The 15,328-nt window shown below is 39.3% G+C and overlaps 2 protein-coding genes across 6 annotated transcripts; both read left to right on the forward strand.

Annotated features, from left to right (window-relative positions):
- The first annotated feature begins 444 nt into the window (after nucleotides 1–444).
- On the forward strand, nucleotides 445–10,380 carry LOC103990424 (serine/threonine-protein kinase D6PKL1-like). Of its 5 annotated transcripts, none has more exons than XM_065191185.1 (5): nucleotides 448–594; nucleotides 1,024–2,565; nucleotides 8,672–9,587; nucleotides 9,719–9,994; nucleotides 10,103–10,380. In XM_065191185.1, exons 2-3 carry the CDS (start codon nucleotides 1,322–1,324, stop codon nucleotides 9,543–9,545), a joined length of 2,118 nt encoding a protein of 705 aa, XP_065047257.1. In that variant the 5' UTR covers nucleotides 448–594; nucleotides 1,024–1,321; the 3' UTR covers nucleotides 9,546–9,587; nucleotides 9,719–9,994; nucleotides 10,103–10,380. The 5 variants fall into 5 exon arrangements, with proteins under 5 accessions (XP_065047260.1, XP_065047257.1, XP_065047258.1 ...); XM_065191186.1 differs by having other exon boundaries at nucleotides 9,762–9,994; XM_065191187.1 differs by having other exon boundaries at nucleotides 9,915–9,994.
- Nucleotides 10,381–11,093: 713 nt separating this feature from the next.
- Nucleotides 11,094–12,061, forward strand: LOC103990423 (ethylene-responsive transcription factor ERF105). Its single transcript, XM_065191196.1, has one exon. The coding sequence runs from the start codon at nucleotides 11,156–11,158 to the stop codon at nucleotides 11,867–11,869; it is 714 nt and encodes a 237-aa protein (XP_065047268.1). The 5' UTR covers nucleotides 11,094–11,155; the 3' UTR covers nucleotides 11,870–12,061.
- Nucleotides 12,062–15,328: the final 3,267 nt, after the last annotated feature.

The raw sequence follows: 15,328 nt of genomic DNA on the forward strand, positions 1-15,328 counted from the left end.
ATGAGTACAAGTACGGACGGACAGGAAAATATTGATCATTATGAATCACACCGAACCTTGTTGCGTGTTGGATCCATTCCAAGCGTGGCTCGGCCTGTCATCACGAGGATTGATCGGAATCGTCGTGATAGACGGTCATGATGGAGCGTTGGTTTCTGTCGCACGCGTGGGTAGTGGAGAGGATCCTAATCCGCTCCAAGTTGGTAGGCCGCTTTCCTCCCGCGATGATCTGCCATCATGACCTCCTTATCACGGTCGTGATCATAAAACCCAACCCAACGAGGCCGCCGTCTGATGAAGATTCGACGGTGAGTGGGGCGGACAAGTTGTGGGTCCCAAGCAAAGTGCAATCGGGTTAGTGACAACCATAATTAACTAAAGAAGGAGAATTAAATAAAAAGGGCATAAAATAAAGAAATGTAGAGTTAATTCCGCCGCTTGTTATTGTCACACTCACTTCCTGTTTTCCGATCTCCCTTGCGTTTGTGTGTCGTCTTCTCCTCCCTCTCACTGCGTAGACAAAGAAGGGAGAGAGTGGGAGAGGAGCGAGTTGGGTAAAAGCACGAGGAGCTCCAAGGAAGCGAGAACCCTAAGGTAAAGTTTGGAGATCGCATTGGATCTTTTTGTTTTTTGGTGCGCCGATTCATTTCTTTCCGTGCAGATTAGAGTGGTATATATATGTTTTTTTTTGTTTTTCGGGCTTCGAGAGAGAAGATTTTTCACTTCTAATTTCGATTTCTTTTTATCCACTTGTTAATTTAGGGGAAGGGATTAGAATGCCCTTCGGCGGGGGAAAGAATAACGATAATATCAGGATTTTGGATTTTTTTTTCTCCAAGGTACAAAATGTAGAGATTTGGAGGTCATGATTCGAGTTTGTGATGATTGAAGCAGATTTATTTATTTTTTATTTTCTTGTGGTTTCTTGAGGTAATTTGCTATAGTGAATGCTGTTTGGTCCCTTTGTTGACTGGGAGTTGAGGTAATGGATTTGTTCTGATAGTGCTGTTCTTGGGTTTTCAGGTCTCTGGAAAGGTGGAAAAGGTCAATTCTCCACTCATTTTTCACACTCCATGTTGCATTCTCGCACTGCCTGTTTCTAGTAATTGCAATGCAATATAGTATATCTCTGATCTTGACATCAAGGAAACTGTTAGATGCCAGTAATCCATGCTTTTGGAAGTTGATATAGGCCTACCGTTGAATCTATAGTGGGTTGGGCATTAAACATATAACGAGCCTGATTTTGTAGGCTTTGGCGAGCATATAGGAAGCACAATAGTGGAGTTGAGTTGCAGGTAATGTTAAGGATTCGCTTGGGATGGATAGATTCTCGGAACTGAAGACAGTGCTTGCTCATCTGCCTTCTGTGAATCACACAATGGATTTGCATGGGAATAGTGTGAAAAATGAAGAAGGTTCATCCAATGCTGTGAAGACTTCAGATTTAGAGGCTACTATACCCAGAAAAGCATGGAAAGGCAAGACCCCTTTCACAGAAGAGAAGGAGTTAGCACTGGAAGTCAATAGCTTTAGGAGGACGGACTCTTACAAAGATTGGGGGCAGTCGTCTTTCTTGGGGGCAAGTCATCCCATGGAACCTGTTGATACTGATCACATGAAAGCAGCATATGTAGCAATCAATCAGGACGAGTCTGAAGCTGGGTGCTTGATGAGAGGTCTGTCTGTAAAAGGCCCTTTTATAGAAGATATTTCAATTCAGGTTCCTGCAGTCAAATCAAATGAAGTGCTTCTATCACCAAAAGAAAGATCAATCGAGGAACAAAATGAAGTGGGCACAGAGAGTTCTTTGTTTTCTGTTCCCTGTGCATCACAATCAACAGAGGCGACATGTGTAGGGCATGATTCTGAAGAAAAGGAGTGCGTCTGGGATGCTTCCCTCCCCCCAAGTGGCAATGTCAGTCCTCACAGCAGCATTGCGAGCACCAGTGTGATAACTGCAATGAGTATTGGAAACAGCTGCACAAGCACGTATCGAAGTGAAGGAATTACTAGTGATGGTATGCTCAGTGTGGAAAGGACCTGTGGAAGTGTCAAGGGAAGTGTGCGAGGGGATTCGCTTGAGAGTGCTAAAAGCAGCGTCAGCAGAGCAAGTGATAGCAGTGGTCTCAGTGATGATAGTAACTGGAGTAATGTTACTGGGAGTGCTAATAAGCCTCACAAGGGGAATGATTCAAGATGGAAAGCTATTCTTGCAGTTAGGGCTAGGGATGGTATTTTGGGGATGAGTCATTTTCGACTTCTCAAACGGCTTGGTTGTGGTGATATTGGTAGTGTTTATCTGTCTGAACTGAGTGGCACAAGATGCTACTTTGCAATTAAAGTTATGGACAAGGCATCATTGGCGAGCAGGAAGAAGCTTACAAGGGCTCAAACTGAAAGAGAGATTCTCCAGCTTCTGGATCACCCGTTCCTGCCGACTTTGTACACACACTTTGAGACTGACAGGTTCTCATGCTTGGTGATGGAGTTCTGCCCTGGTGGTGATTTGCACACACTGAGACAGCGCCAGCCTGGAAAGCACTTCTCTGAATATGCAGCAAGGTATTGTTTATAACATGAAATTTTAATATTTACTAATCTAGGTGATTTTATCCTTTACTAGTTCTGTTTTCAAATTTGAGAATGACAATATCTTATGTCTGGAGTTTGCTATTGACTTACTGATTCATCATTTTTTCTTATTCTTCCAGTCATAAATTTATAACATAATGATGAGTATTTATTGCCCGATTCCAGTGGATCCTAATATTTTGCTTCAATATTTTTACCACTTGTTGAAAGTTTTAATTATTAAGGTATTCTATGAATTCGTAGTCTTCTATGCATTTTGCATTGAATTTTCTTGCTAATGAATTTGGTATCTATAACTATCATTATGTATCTGTTTTTTTTCCAGAGAGTACAGTTCAGTCATCAGTGTACTCTGAATTTAAGTTATACCTCAACTTTCTGCCGCTTGTCCTTTGATCTTAATCAACGGAGTCTAATCGTCTTGTGCCATCCATTGGAAGTAGGTTTTTAAGTTGAGGCGAAAGTTATACCATCCATTAAGATACTTTTTAAGCAAAAACGTAGATAGATTATTGTAGTTACAAATTTCTGTCCATTCTAAAGGAGCTATCTAATTTCTTGGCTATTAATTTGAGCTTCCCAATAGTTTTCATTTTGACAGGGAACAGTTACTTCACAATTTTTACATTTGCTGCTTTCAAAGACATAAGCTTTCAAATACTCTTTTGGAGTAACGAGATGAGCAAAAACATAGATGGATTATCCTATTTCAAGGAGCTTGCTAGTAAATTCACTGATCATTATGGCTTCCCACTAATTTTCAGTTTGACAGAGATTAGTTACTTCACCTTTTTAACATTCGTGTCTTTCAAAGGCATCAGCTAGCAGGGATTGTCTAAGTTGCATAAATTTTACTGGCCTATTTTTCGAATTACTTCATGACATGAGGCCTAGCAACCAATAATCTGATAGTTTTTATACTTTAGGTGCATTTTGTGCTGCAGGGGGATAGTCTCCTGATGAAACAGTGATATAGAGAGATGTCACCATGGACATGAATTGATGACTAGTTATTTGAATCATAAACCATAGGGGTTCTGAGGATATTGTTACCCTTGATGGAAAGGAGGTTCCATTCTACAGAATGATCAGTTATCTATTCATTATCTGATCCCATATGGAGGTATTGATTTTGAAAATTAACATATAACTTCTCTGGTATTATGGTCAATTATGATAAAATAAGACTGATGAAGAATTTTTCTTTCTTGTTGTAACAACGTGCTTTAATTTCTTAAACTATTGCTTTCTAAGATTCTCTATAAAAATATGGCCTGTTAACCAATTGTAGTGTTGAATCAATATTACCTGATATCAGTTGACTTGAACTGATTTTGTACAATGATATACTGAAAAGGCCCTCCTCTTGGGTTCTATAATTAATAATATCACAGCAAACTGAAGTGTTTCAAGTGCATATTTTAAGTGGGAATTTATCCCTTAGTTATTTGACCCAAACCAGATCAGCTGTTTTAAGCAAAACAAGGGGGATTCAGACTGCTGGTTGGTGTTCTGTAATTGGATTGGTTGTGCTTTAAAACTGGATCGAACCAGTTGACCGAGCCAGTTATGCATGAGAACTAGGTAGTTTGAATCCAAACGGTCTAGTTTTGTTAGCTACTCTCAAATAACTAACATGTCTCCATTTTCTGGTGTTCTTTTCCTTTTTGTCATGGGCATTTCAGTCATTTGGATTAGGAAGATAATCCATATCGCTAACTTAACATATGCCAAGAATGCCTCCTCTTAACCCAATACCATACATCCTCTCATCTTAACACCGCTCACCATCATCCTTCTTGTATCACTCTTTGTATTGTCCTCCTCTAGCCTGTGTCCTTTTCCTTTCTTGCCCTAATTGTTCCATCCCTTTTTCAGCCTCATCATTTTTCATTCTTTCGAGATATCTGATCTCCAGTACATTGAGGCAGAGCATATCCTTCTTCCTTATCAACGAGATATCTCCATTTTACAAATTTATTGATGGTTGAATACTTAACTATTCACTACGACATAGGATGAATTCCACCGTTTTATAAAAATAATGAATAACATGTTTTCTTCGATTACCTACAATCCAAAGTTATATTATCAATTTTCTATTATTTCATTTTTACGTATTTTAACATTTTTTAATATTTAAGTAGTTAATATTATATCACTATATATTTACTTAACCACATCCTAATTGGTCCAGATCTGATAATAGTGATTAATCCTATGAATTAAGTGTCACACTTCTAAGCATGGTACCATCAATCCGTTTGGGCGATTATTCCTTAGAGTTACACCTTGTTTTGGATGTTACAAGCATTCACATCCTTTTGTTCTTGAAAAAACATCAATATTTTTGGATTAGAGGTAGAGGATTTTTTGTTTCAGCTACCCAAGTTGCCTCCAGTTTTTATCTAACAGTGGGGCTTAATTTTTAGTTGCACAACTTCATAGTCTTTGGTACTGCATGCTCTTTTGGGAGCTCAACAAGTTCTTATTTCTTCCCTTTTTTCTCAAAGATGTCGGATCTATGTTGGTTAAGAAATTACTTGAAGAATGTGTCTTAGAGTAGTGACTTACACAATAGGAAACCATAAGAAGAAAGAACTAGAGATTGCACAACAATTAGAATGAGCATCAAATTGATAAATGAGTATTTCATATTTTTCATTTGAAACTTGGGTACAAAGAAGATAGCTATTAATAACAACTTAAAATAAATCAAGAAACCTAAGTATGTAAATTTAAGAAGATCACTGAGGTAGAAGAAATATTATACATAAAAGAATTAAAAAACACTATTATGGTGTAGAATATAATAATTATTATGTGATCAAAAGAGTTAAAAATTGTTTACCGTAAAGTATAAGTGGTTAAACAGAGTTAGTTTGTAACAATGAGCTCTGGAAGGTAATGGATGCAAAGAAACATGTTCCAAAGCTTGACAATAATGTAGCCAACATGCTCAGTAAGCATTTTGAGTGCAAGAGAGAAAATAGATGAAGGAGAGAGTAAGGACTTTAGAAGGCAAAACGAACAGTCGCAAGTCCACCAACGATTGCTCACTGGGTGTCGGGCGCGATGACAAATTTTCATCATGTTAACGTGTGAACTTGTGTATACCGATCAACGCCCAACACTACCCCAAAGCCCCATCCCCTCTGGTGCCACCCGGGGGGTTTTAGGGTGCTGAGATGGCTAACGTTTTGTGTGCGGTAGGGAAATTTTGCCCGGCGCGGTGAGCGGTCGGACTACAGCGCTGCGAACTATCATTGCTTATATTTTTCAAGAAAAAACACACAAAACCAATGCAAAACATGTTACCAAGCATATGTAAAAGCATGCAAAAGCGAAAAACGGTTTGTTAAGCAAATATGTTATGGGTGCGCGATGACCATTCGTGATAGATCGGCTATCGGTATGGTACGTATCGAGTCGTACCAACATATCAACATATGGTCTGATGGAGCGTACCAACAAACCGGTATGTACCAATCCCCTATCAAATCGGTATATACCGCCCATACCAGGCAGTATGCCGCGGTACGATGAACCTTGGTTTTAACCAAATTATAATTTTCAAACATTTGAACAACTACTTACCAATAATCTTTTCACTTCTAAATTTAAGCCGAGTATACCCCTTTATTTCATACAAGTGTACTGACCACCACTATTAGTAAGTCTCAGAAAAATCATGTCATCTTTGTTGCTTTGAGCAATATCATAATTCTATGCCATTGTAATAGGATATATATAAGTTTTAATATAACAAAAGAATGAGCAATTTTAGAGTGCTTTTCTCCATCCATCTAACTGGCAAAAGATCAACTAACATATGTACCATTCGAATAGATTTGTCAACATGATAAATTACAATAACAATAACAACAAAGCCATAAGTCCCAACTATTTGGGGATGCCTATATGGATCTTTTCTACCATTGAAATATATAAGATGTCATATGTTTAGTTAAGTTCAGAGTATTGAAATCTTTATTTATAGTTTTTATTAAAGTCTTCCTTTATCTCTCCTTATACCACTAACATTAATTATTTAATCTCTTTTGACAATCGCATCCAGATGTCTTCTTAGCACATACTTATATCATCTTAAACGATTTTATCTCATCTTATCCTCTATCGAAGCGATACCTAGTTGTTTACGAATAAAAATATTTTTTTTCCTATCTTTCTTAGTAACTCTATACTTCCATCTCAAAATTCTCATTTTGGTACTAAAAGACTATTTCTCAATTCATCAAACATTCTTCTGAATCTCATGATTTTATTAAATAAGCTAGTTAACAAAACTCCCTTGTCTCATAGACTTTTTTAGACCTCAATAGGGATACCATTAGGCCCCACACTCTTAGCTGTTTTTATCTTTTTTATTGCATCTTTTGCTTCATTAGTTCTAATTTAATGAAAAATATTATTATTATTAAATATATCACTATTATTTATCGTTAAATGTAAGTCCTATATGGAATATTTATTAAATAATTTATAAAAATATTTTTTTATCTTTCCTTAATCTTGTTATCATTAACAAGTATTCTTTGATTTTCGTCTTTAATACATCTAATATTATATAAATACTTGTACTTTCTTTCCCAAGCTTTAGCAATTCGATATATATCTTTTTCACTATTTTTAGTATAAAAATTATCATAAGATTTTTATTTTGCCATACTAACCATTTTTTAGTCTTTATTTTAGATTCTTTATATCTTTTAAACTTTTTCTCATTTTTATAATTTTACTAATCTTTAAATTATGATCGTATAGTAAAAATTATTTTTTGAACTTCCTCGCACCACCACCAACTTTCTCTTAGTTACACCTCTACCTTTAGTTTCACCAAGAATCTCCTTTTCTAAACTCTTAATCTTATTAGTCATTGTAGTCCAAATAGTATTAATATTATCTTGATCTGAGTTCCAAGTTGTCTCTTTTTTCATCTTGTTCTTAAAAGTGTGTGCAGTATCATCATTAAAATTTCGTTATATGGTCCTAGTATTTTTTCTACTATCTTTTGCTTTTTTATTAAAAATAGTAAATATCTAAAATCATCAACCTATGTTGATTCGTCTAACTTTCACTAAGAATATCTTTACAATTCTTATATATAACTTTATCTATCTTTCTAACGAGAAAAAGTTTATTTGGCTACAGTTATGACTACTCTTATAAGTAATTAGATATTCATCTCTCTTCTTAAAGTAAGTATTTACAATTATAAGATCATACGAAGTTGAAAAATCTAAAATCATATCACCATCTTCATTTGTCTCCCTATAACCAAGGCCCTCATGCACCCATTTATATTCATAATATATTTTCCCTATATGACTATTCAAATCTTCTTTAATCATAAGTTTTTCGATTTTAAGCATTCTTTCAATGGTATCATTTAAGCTTTCAAAAAATTCTCTTTTATTTTGATCATCCAATCTGACTTGAGGGCATAAGCATTAATGACATTCAAAACATCTTGTCATTTCACAAATTTTAGAACTATAATTCTATCTTCAATCTCCTTACATCTACAACATTATTCTTAAGATCTTTATCAACAATAATTCCTACATCATTTATGTGTTTAATTTTTTCAGTATACCAAATTTTAAATCCAATACTATCAACCTCTCTAGATTTTTTCTCTACCCACTTGGTCTCTTATAAATAAGTAATATCTATTCTTCTTTTGATCATAGTGTATACCAATTCTAATCCCTTCTCTGAAAGTATTCCTTTATTTCAAGTTGCTAACATAGTGTAAAGTTGCTCACTTGTCAACATGATAAATTTTGTGATAAAATTCTCATCGAGTAATGTTCATAATTCAGTAAGCTTTATATTGAAATGATTTAAGATTATCTTAGCATCTCCAATTTTCTACCATTTAACAAAAAAAAAAACACTGAAGCAAATGCAAGTGAAAGAATGTATTGAGCAGACAAAAGGGGAAAATGTGATAAATGTATTAAGACATTTGTATTTGCCATTAAGTGAACTTCTAAACTGGAATTTCTACTTTTAAATAAATTATAAGGGTTTTTATTTAATTACAAAACAGGTTTTATGCTGCGGAAGTACTACTGGCCCTTGAATATCTCCACATGCTTGGAATTGTGTACAGAGATCTGAAGCCTGAAAATGTGCTTGTTCGTGATGATGGCCACATAATGCTTTCAGATTTTGATCTATCATTAAGGTGTGCTGTCTCACCAACACTAATAAAAATATCATCGTTTGATTCTGATTTTTCCAAACGGTCAGCTGGAGCATTTTGCATCCAGCCAGCCTGTGTTGAGCCATCATCAGTCTGCATTCAGCCTTCATGCTTCATACCAAAAATTTTCCCACAAAGAAACAAGGAAAAGGAAAGGAAGCCAAAGGCCGAATCGATGCACCACTCTTCCGCCCTGCCTCAACTTGTAGCGGAGCCAACATCTGCCCGGTCAATGTCCTTTGTTGGGACCCATGAGTATTTGGCCCCTGAAATCATTAAGGGAGAAGGCCATGGAAGCGCTGTGGACTGGTGGACGTTCGGCATATTACTGCATGAACTCTTGTATGGAAAGACACCTTTTAAAGGCTCTGGCAATAGGGCAACATTGTTCAACGTGGTCGGCCAGCAGCTTCGGTTCCCTGAAACCCCATCAACTAGTTATGCAAGCAGAGATTTGATAAGAGGGCTTTTGGTTAAAGAGCCCCAGCATCGTCTGGGCGTGAAAAGAGGAGCTACCGAGATAAAGCAGCACCCTTTCTTTGAAGGTGTGAACTGGGCGCTCATACGATGCAGCACACCACCGGAGGTACCGAGGCCTGTCGAGATGGAACTTTCATTGAAGTTTGGGGTTGCAGAAGGTGTGGAGAGTAGCAGTAAGAGGATGCTAGGGGCAGACATGAAATCGGGAGGAAAGTACTTGGACTTCGAGTTCTTTTAGGGGGACTCTAATTGTAGCTTATGATTCTCTCTTCATGTGTTGGTAGGTCTTCTTATCAATTCTATGACTGTCAATTTGCTGCATATAGATGGGTACAAGCATTTCCATTTTGCATGCAGTTAGACCTTCTCCATTTCTTTAGATGGTATCCTTAGTATGATTGTTTGGTGTAGAATTCTACTCCAATCTTGCTCATCAGTTAATATACAAACTCAGATGAAATTCCCTGGTCCTGGAAGATCTCCATCATTATTTTGTCTGCTTGAGGCTTGCAATGGTCACATACATTGTATTTGGAGGATCTTTGCATTGTATCAATAAACTATTGAGTTGGATCTGTTCAGATTCAGATTGTGTTGATTTTGACAGAGGTTGGTCATGGATCCCAGCGCTTTGAAACTATACATCCAGAGTGACCTTCCATGATCGAAGGTTTGGAAGATTAAAAGGTAAAACTATCTTTTGCTTTTTGACTAAAAGAGCTTTTCTTTGTAAAATTTTGAACTCACTGAAACTTACGTTGTTGCTACTCTAATTTTCAATCTAACATTGTGCAGTTGCAGTGCTTCCTTTAGATTTGGAGTCCGTTGATGGAGAGCATCCAAAGGCCAGAGATGTTGGATATGTTTTTAGGGGTCTCAATTTATGTCTTCATATTGGTAAAGGAACCTTTTTATTATTATTATTATAAATGCCATGTGTGCTATGTGCACGAGAGGCTATACATAAATGTCTCGTCCTAGTCACAGAGATGGCAGACTGTTCAATGCTCTGTCTGAACTGTTACTCCGCCAGTCTATTTTTTCGGTAAAATATTTTTATTTTTATTTTTTCATTTGGATTTTGTTGATTCCAGAAGATCTTTTCAGTTTGATTCAAGCTGAATTTAGTGTGTGATATAAGCAGCCACTAGTCGGATCTCATGGCAAATAAAAGAAAGTAAAAAAAGATAAATGTCCATATTCAAACGATCGATCACCAAAATTCTTGAGGATCTTAGAAATGGGTCATGGATTCTCTTCCAATTTTGATATGCGCCCATCGCGGTGCTTCCCTCGGTAGATCGATCACGTGTCCATAACAAGGACCAATAAAATACAGTAATGGTGTCGCGGGGCCCGCTAGGTCGCCTGGTCCATGTCACCCCGTGCCTTCCCGGATCCATCCGTGCCACGCAACTTGGCAGCTCACTGCCGCTTCCACCTCCCTTCCGTTCTTCTTTTTCTCTTCTACCGGTCTTTTAGTGATGTCACGCTTTCCCTCTCTTAGGGATATAATATTAGTGTACTTATCACTTTCGCCTCTTTCCACGCCCGCACGCTGATCTCATTCGCGGAAGCATCCTTCGAGTTGGTGGGATCCTCTACAATTCTACTGCATCCAATACCACCACTCCTCCCATCCACCGGTTCCGCCATCTCCTACTACCTCACATCAACGGTTCTGATGGAATCGGAAAATTGTACGTTCTGATGCTCCGTTAGGTTTGTATAGGATCCCAAAACCATACCGCAGAGCTTCTCTATATATTGTACCAGGGAGGCTGTGTGGTCTCCAAAGGCATTCCACACCACAGTTATCTCTTATCGTCTTCTCTGATACATCAATCTATGGAGGCATCCATCGGCTTCGACGACTCCACCCTCGACCTCATCCGTCAATGCCTCCTCGGCGACCTTCCCCAGGCCGATTCCCCCGGCCTGGCCCCCGCCTTCCCCTGCGACGGAGCCTGTCGTTTCCCCGAACCGGCGCTAGGCCGCCGGCCGTCGCTGACGATATCCGTGCCGCCGCGGCCGGTGGGAGCGGCGGCGGATTGCGACGAATTGAAGCGGTACCGCGGGGTCCGGCAGCGGCCGTGGGGGAAGTTCGCGGCGGAGATCCGGGATCCCGCCCGGCGGGGCGCGAGGGTCTGGCTCGGCACCTACGACACCGCCGTGGAGGCGGCGAGGGCGTACGACCGCGCCGCCTTCCAGATGCGCGGCCGCAAGGCCATCCTTAACTTCCCCCACGAGATCGGGAGCTCCGAGCAGTGGGACGCGGCGATGACGACGGCCGCGCAGGTCCTATCCGGGAAAAGAAAGCGGGAGGCGGAGGAGGAGGAGGAAGCGGTGAGGGGAATCAAAAGGGAGAGGTCGCCGGCGATGGAGGAAGGCGGCGACGGAGGGTTCGTTCCGTCGATGTCGGTTTGCCCCTTGACGCCGTCGAGCTGGAAGGGCGTGTGGGATTGGGAGGGGGCGGACACGAAGGGAATCTTTAACGTGCCGCCGTTGTCGCCGTTATCTCCCCACCCCTCTCTGGGATGTGCTCAAGTCACCGTGAGCTGAAGAGATTAAGGAAACAAAAGCAACAGAAAACAAAAAAACAAAAACAGAAGACGGAATCCTATCCCTCTTCGTGTGCTCTCTCACCTATTATTCCTTGGTTCGTTTGCACTATTATTCTTTCGTTCGTTTGCACTTGTAATAGATTGGATGTTGAAATTCCCGGATACAAGTAAATTTTCATCGACTTCTTGACGAGAGTGAGAACAATAACATCTCTGGTTGCAATACCCCTTCTTCAATCGTCTTTCATCTTCCTCGAATTCCGAATTTTTACGATAGCCTACCTCGCGACCTGCCCCAAGTGATCATCTCTCGACTCCAACTCAGCCCTCTTCCACAAGCTACTACGGTTGTTCGCTCACCTGACCCTGTTAATCTTTGGATCATCCAACCCTATTGGCGATGCATCTCCCAAATCATCTCTTCCACCTTCCCCTGTAAGTCCGGCTAAACCCTCTCCATCCAAAAGCCCCAACCCTACTTCTGGCGATGCATCTCCCAAATCATCTCTTCCACCTTCTCCCCTGTAAGTCCGGCTAAACCCTCTCCATCCAAAAGCCCCGACCCTACTTCTTGGGCAGGTCTTCTCCGTGGTGGAGGCTCTTGGAAATCGGACGAAGCTTAGGCTATAAGCTACTCAAGATCCAACAACAGTCCTCCCTCCTTTGTGTTGAATGCATCTGAGATGGCTGTTGCTCGCGGTTCCTAGAATTACAAAACATCTAAGTTTTACCAAAACGATGAATAAAAAAATAATTTTAATATCATAGTTATATTTTTTACGATGACAGATAATGATATCGTTTGTTACGAATGAGAAGAGAGAGAGCGATAATAAGAGGGGAGAGCGATAATAAGAGGTAAAGGTAAAAGGAGAGGAGGAGGAAGAGGATAACGTAGATGCTAATGCTCTGCATCTACTTCGACACTGACATATACACATATATAGAGTGGTGAAAGGATCACTCAGCATCTACATCGATACCGACACAGATACAAATACAAAGTGGCATCGCTCTGTATTTGTGTCAGCATTAACAACGATGCGAATAAGAGCAGTATTGTTCTGTATCTATGTCGGCGTTGATGCAAATGCCGAGCGACCCTTTCAATGCTCTACATTTGTGTCGGTACCAACATAGTTGTCAAGCTGATAGTTTTACAAGTAATTCAACAAACACATAATGTGCAAGAAAAAAAAGTTAGTATACAAGAGAGAAAGGAGAAAACAATAACTTTAGAAGACAAACGAACAATCGTAAATTCGTAAATGACTGCTCACTAGGTGTTGGGCGTGTTGGCAAATTCTCATAGGCTCTAATAAACTTAATGTGTGAACTTGTGAACCAATGGCCAACATTACCCTAAACCCTCATCTAGCTAGGTGCTATTCGAGATGTTCTAGGGTGCTAAGATGGTTAACATTATTCTCTATACCGCAACTCACAGAAAATAGGCTATAGCATACGAAAACTAGGTCATTTTGGGGTAGTTTTGCTTATTCTGATAAGTGATCACTTTATGGTCTTACAAGTTGTTCATGCTCATAGTTTTTAAGCAAAACCACGTAAAAATAAGGCAAAACATGTTGCTAACATATGTACAAGCAAATAAAAGCGATGAACGATCCATTGACGAAGGTGTTATGGGTGTGCAATGACCGTCCGTGACATGCTTCCCCACTTATACTGTCGACACCCTCATCGATGTTTGCTGGTAGGCTTTGATGATTGCTTCTTCTTGTCGTAGGGCATTTTTAGGCTCCTAACTAGTTTCGATTTGGGAAAGTTTTTGCCACTTCACTAAATACTTAATTTACTCTACTCCATTGGCCAACTTTGTCTTGTGATCCACTAAAATGATTTCAACTCGCTTTCATAAGAGACTCTGGCATGGGTAGTTGAGTTGGAATACTTCGGGAAGCATCTTGCGGACTTATGGTAGATTTTTTAAGTTGCTCGTGTAGAAGACATAGTGAATTTTGAGTCATGCAGGCAGTTGCAACTTGTAGGAGACATTGCTTACCCTACTAATAATTAGGAATGGTCATTTATACTTATATACTAGTCCCTTATACACTTTATGCTTAAAGAATTGGAGTGTTGTTGCTTAGAGCTTCTCTATGTCATCGATTTTAAACTCCTATGGTTGCCTTCCTAAATCTGCCCACTTCATCTTTTTGATTGCTTTCTCCGAGTAAACCTAGGCAATATCTATATTTCAGTATCATTCCTTTGCAAAGTGATATATTGACAGACAACTAGTATAATCGATCGCTAAGATGTGAGAAGTCGATGGTTGCTATCTTGTAATGATCTCAAAGGGGCTCTTGTTGGATGCATAGCTCAATTGCAAGTTGTAGGAGAATTAGGCTATGCTCAACAGCTTCACCCAATCTCGTCGGTTAACACTCACGTAGTGCTAAAGATATTACTTCTTTCAGTTTGGTCATCCGTCTAACCACACATCTCGATCGTTGATTATATTATGCGAGACTCCCTAATACTTCACAATATTCTTTATTATCAACTTGGTCGCCTCCTCTACTAAGCAGTGTAGGGGTGCAGCAATGAATGTTGCATATTTTAAAAACTGATTGACCACCATGAGTATCAATCCAAGTCCCTATACTATCAGCAAGTTTGATATGAAGTCCAAAGAAATGCTCTGTCACAACCTTTCTAGCACGGACAGCAACTCCAAAAATCCCATCGGCTTTCGCTGTTCTACCTTATCTTATTAGCAAGTAAGGCACATCCAAACATATTCCTCCATATCAGTCCTTATCTTCGACCAATAGAATGTCCTCTCTACGAGAGCCAACGTTCAGTCGATGTTTAGATGTTCTGCCTAAAGGAAATTGTGACACTCTCTCAAGAGTTCATTTATCAAATTATTTACTTGAAGAACATAAACTCTATTCCTTTTGGTATAGACAAATCCTTCTTTAATCAGTTGCATCTAGGTTACTACTTGGGGATCACTATATAGTCCATCCCTGATCCTAGAAAGAAAGTTGGAGTGTAGTTGACTTGCTTAGCTTCTGCCATCTAGTTACATTGCATTCACTAGCTCCACTTCCTGCTCAATGCATCAACTACGATATTTATTTTTTCGGGCTTGTACTCCATTGTCATATCAAATTCAGCTAGGAAGTCCTACCACCGTGCTTGTTTTAGGGAGAGTTTCTTTTGAGTTTAGAAGTAACTCAACGCAACGTTGTTTGTCTTTAGCACAAATTACGTTTTGAGAAGGTAGTGCTATCAAATTCGTAGATAATAGACCATCATTGTCATCTCCTTCTCATGCACCGAATATCACCGCTCGATCTCGTTGAGCTTGTAATTCTCGTAGGCTATTGGGTGACTCTCCTACATAAATACTCCCTCAACAACGAAGTTCGAAGCATATGTATAGACTTTGAAAGGTTTCCCATAGTATAACAATTTAAGTATCAAT

This window comes from Musa acuminata, chromosome BXJ1-7 (assembly GCF_036884655.1).
Source record: "Musa acuminata AAA Group cultivar baxijiao chromosome BXJ1-7, Cavendish_Baxijiao_AAA, whole genome shotgun sequence".
Lineage (NCBI taxonomy): Eukaryota > Viridiplantae > Streptophyta > Magnoliopsida > Zingiberales > Musaceae > Musa > Musa acuminata.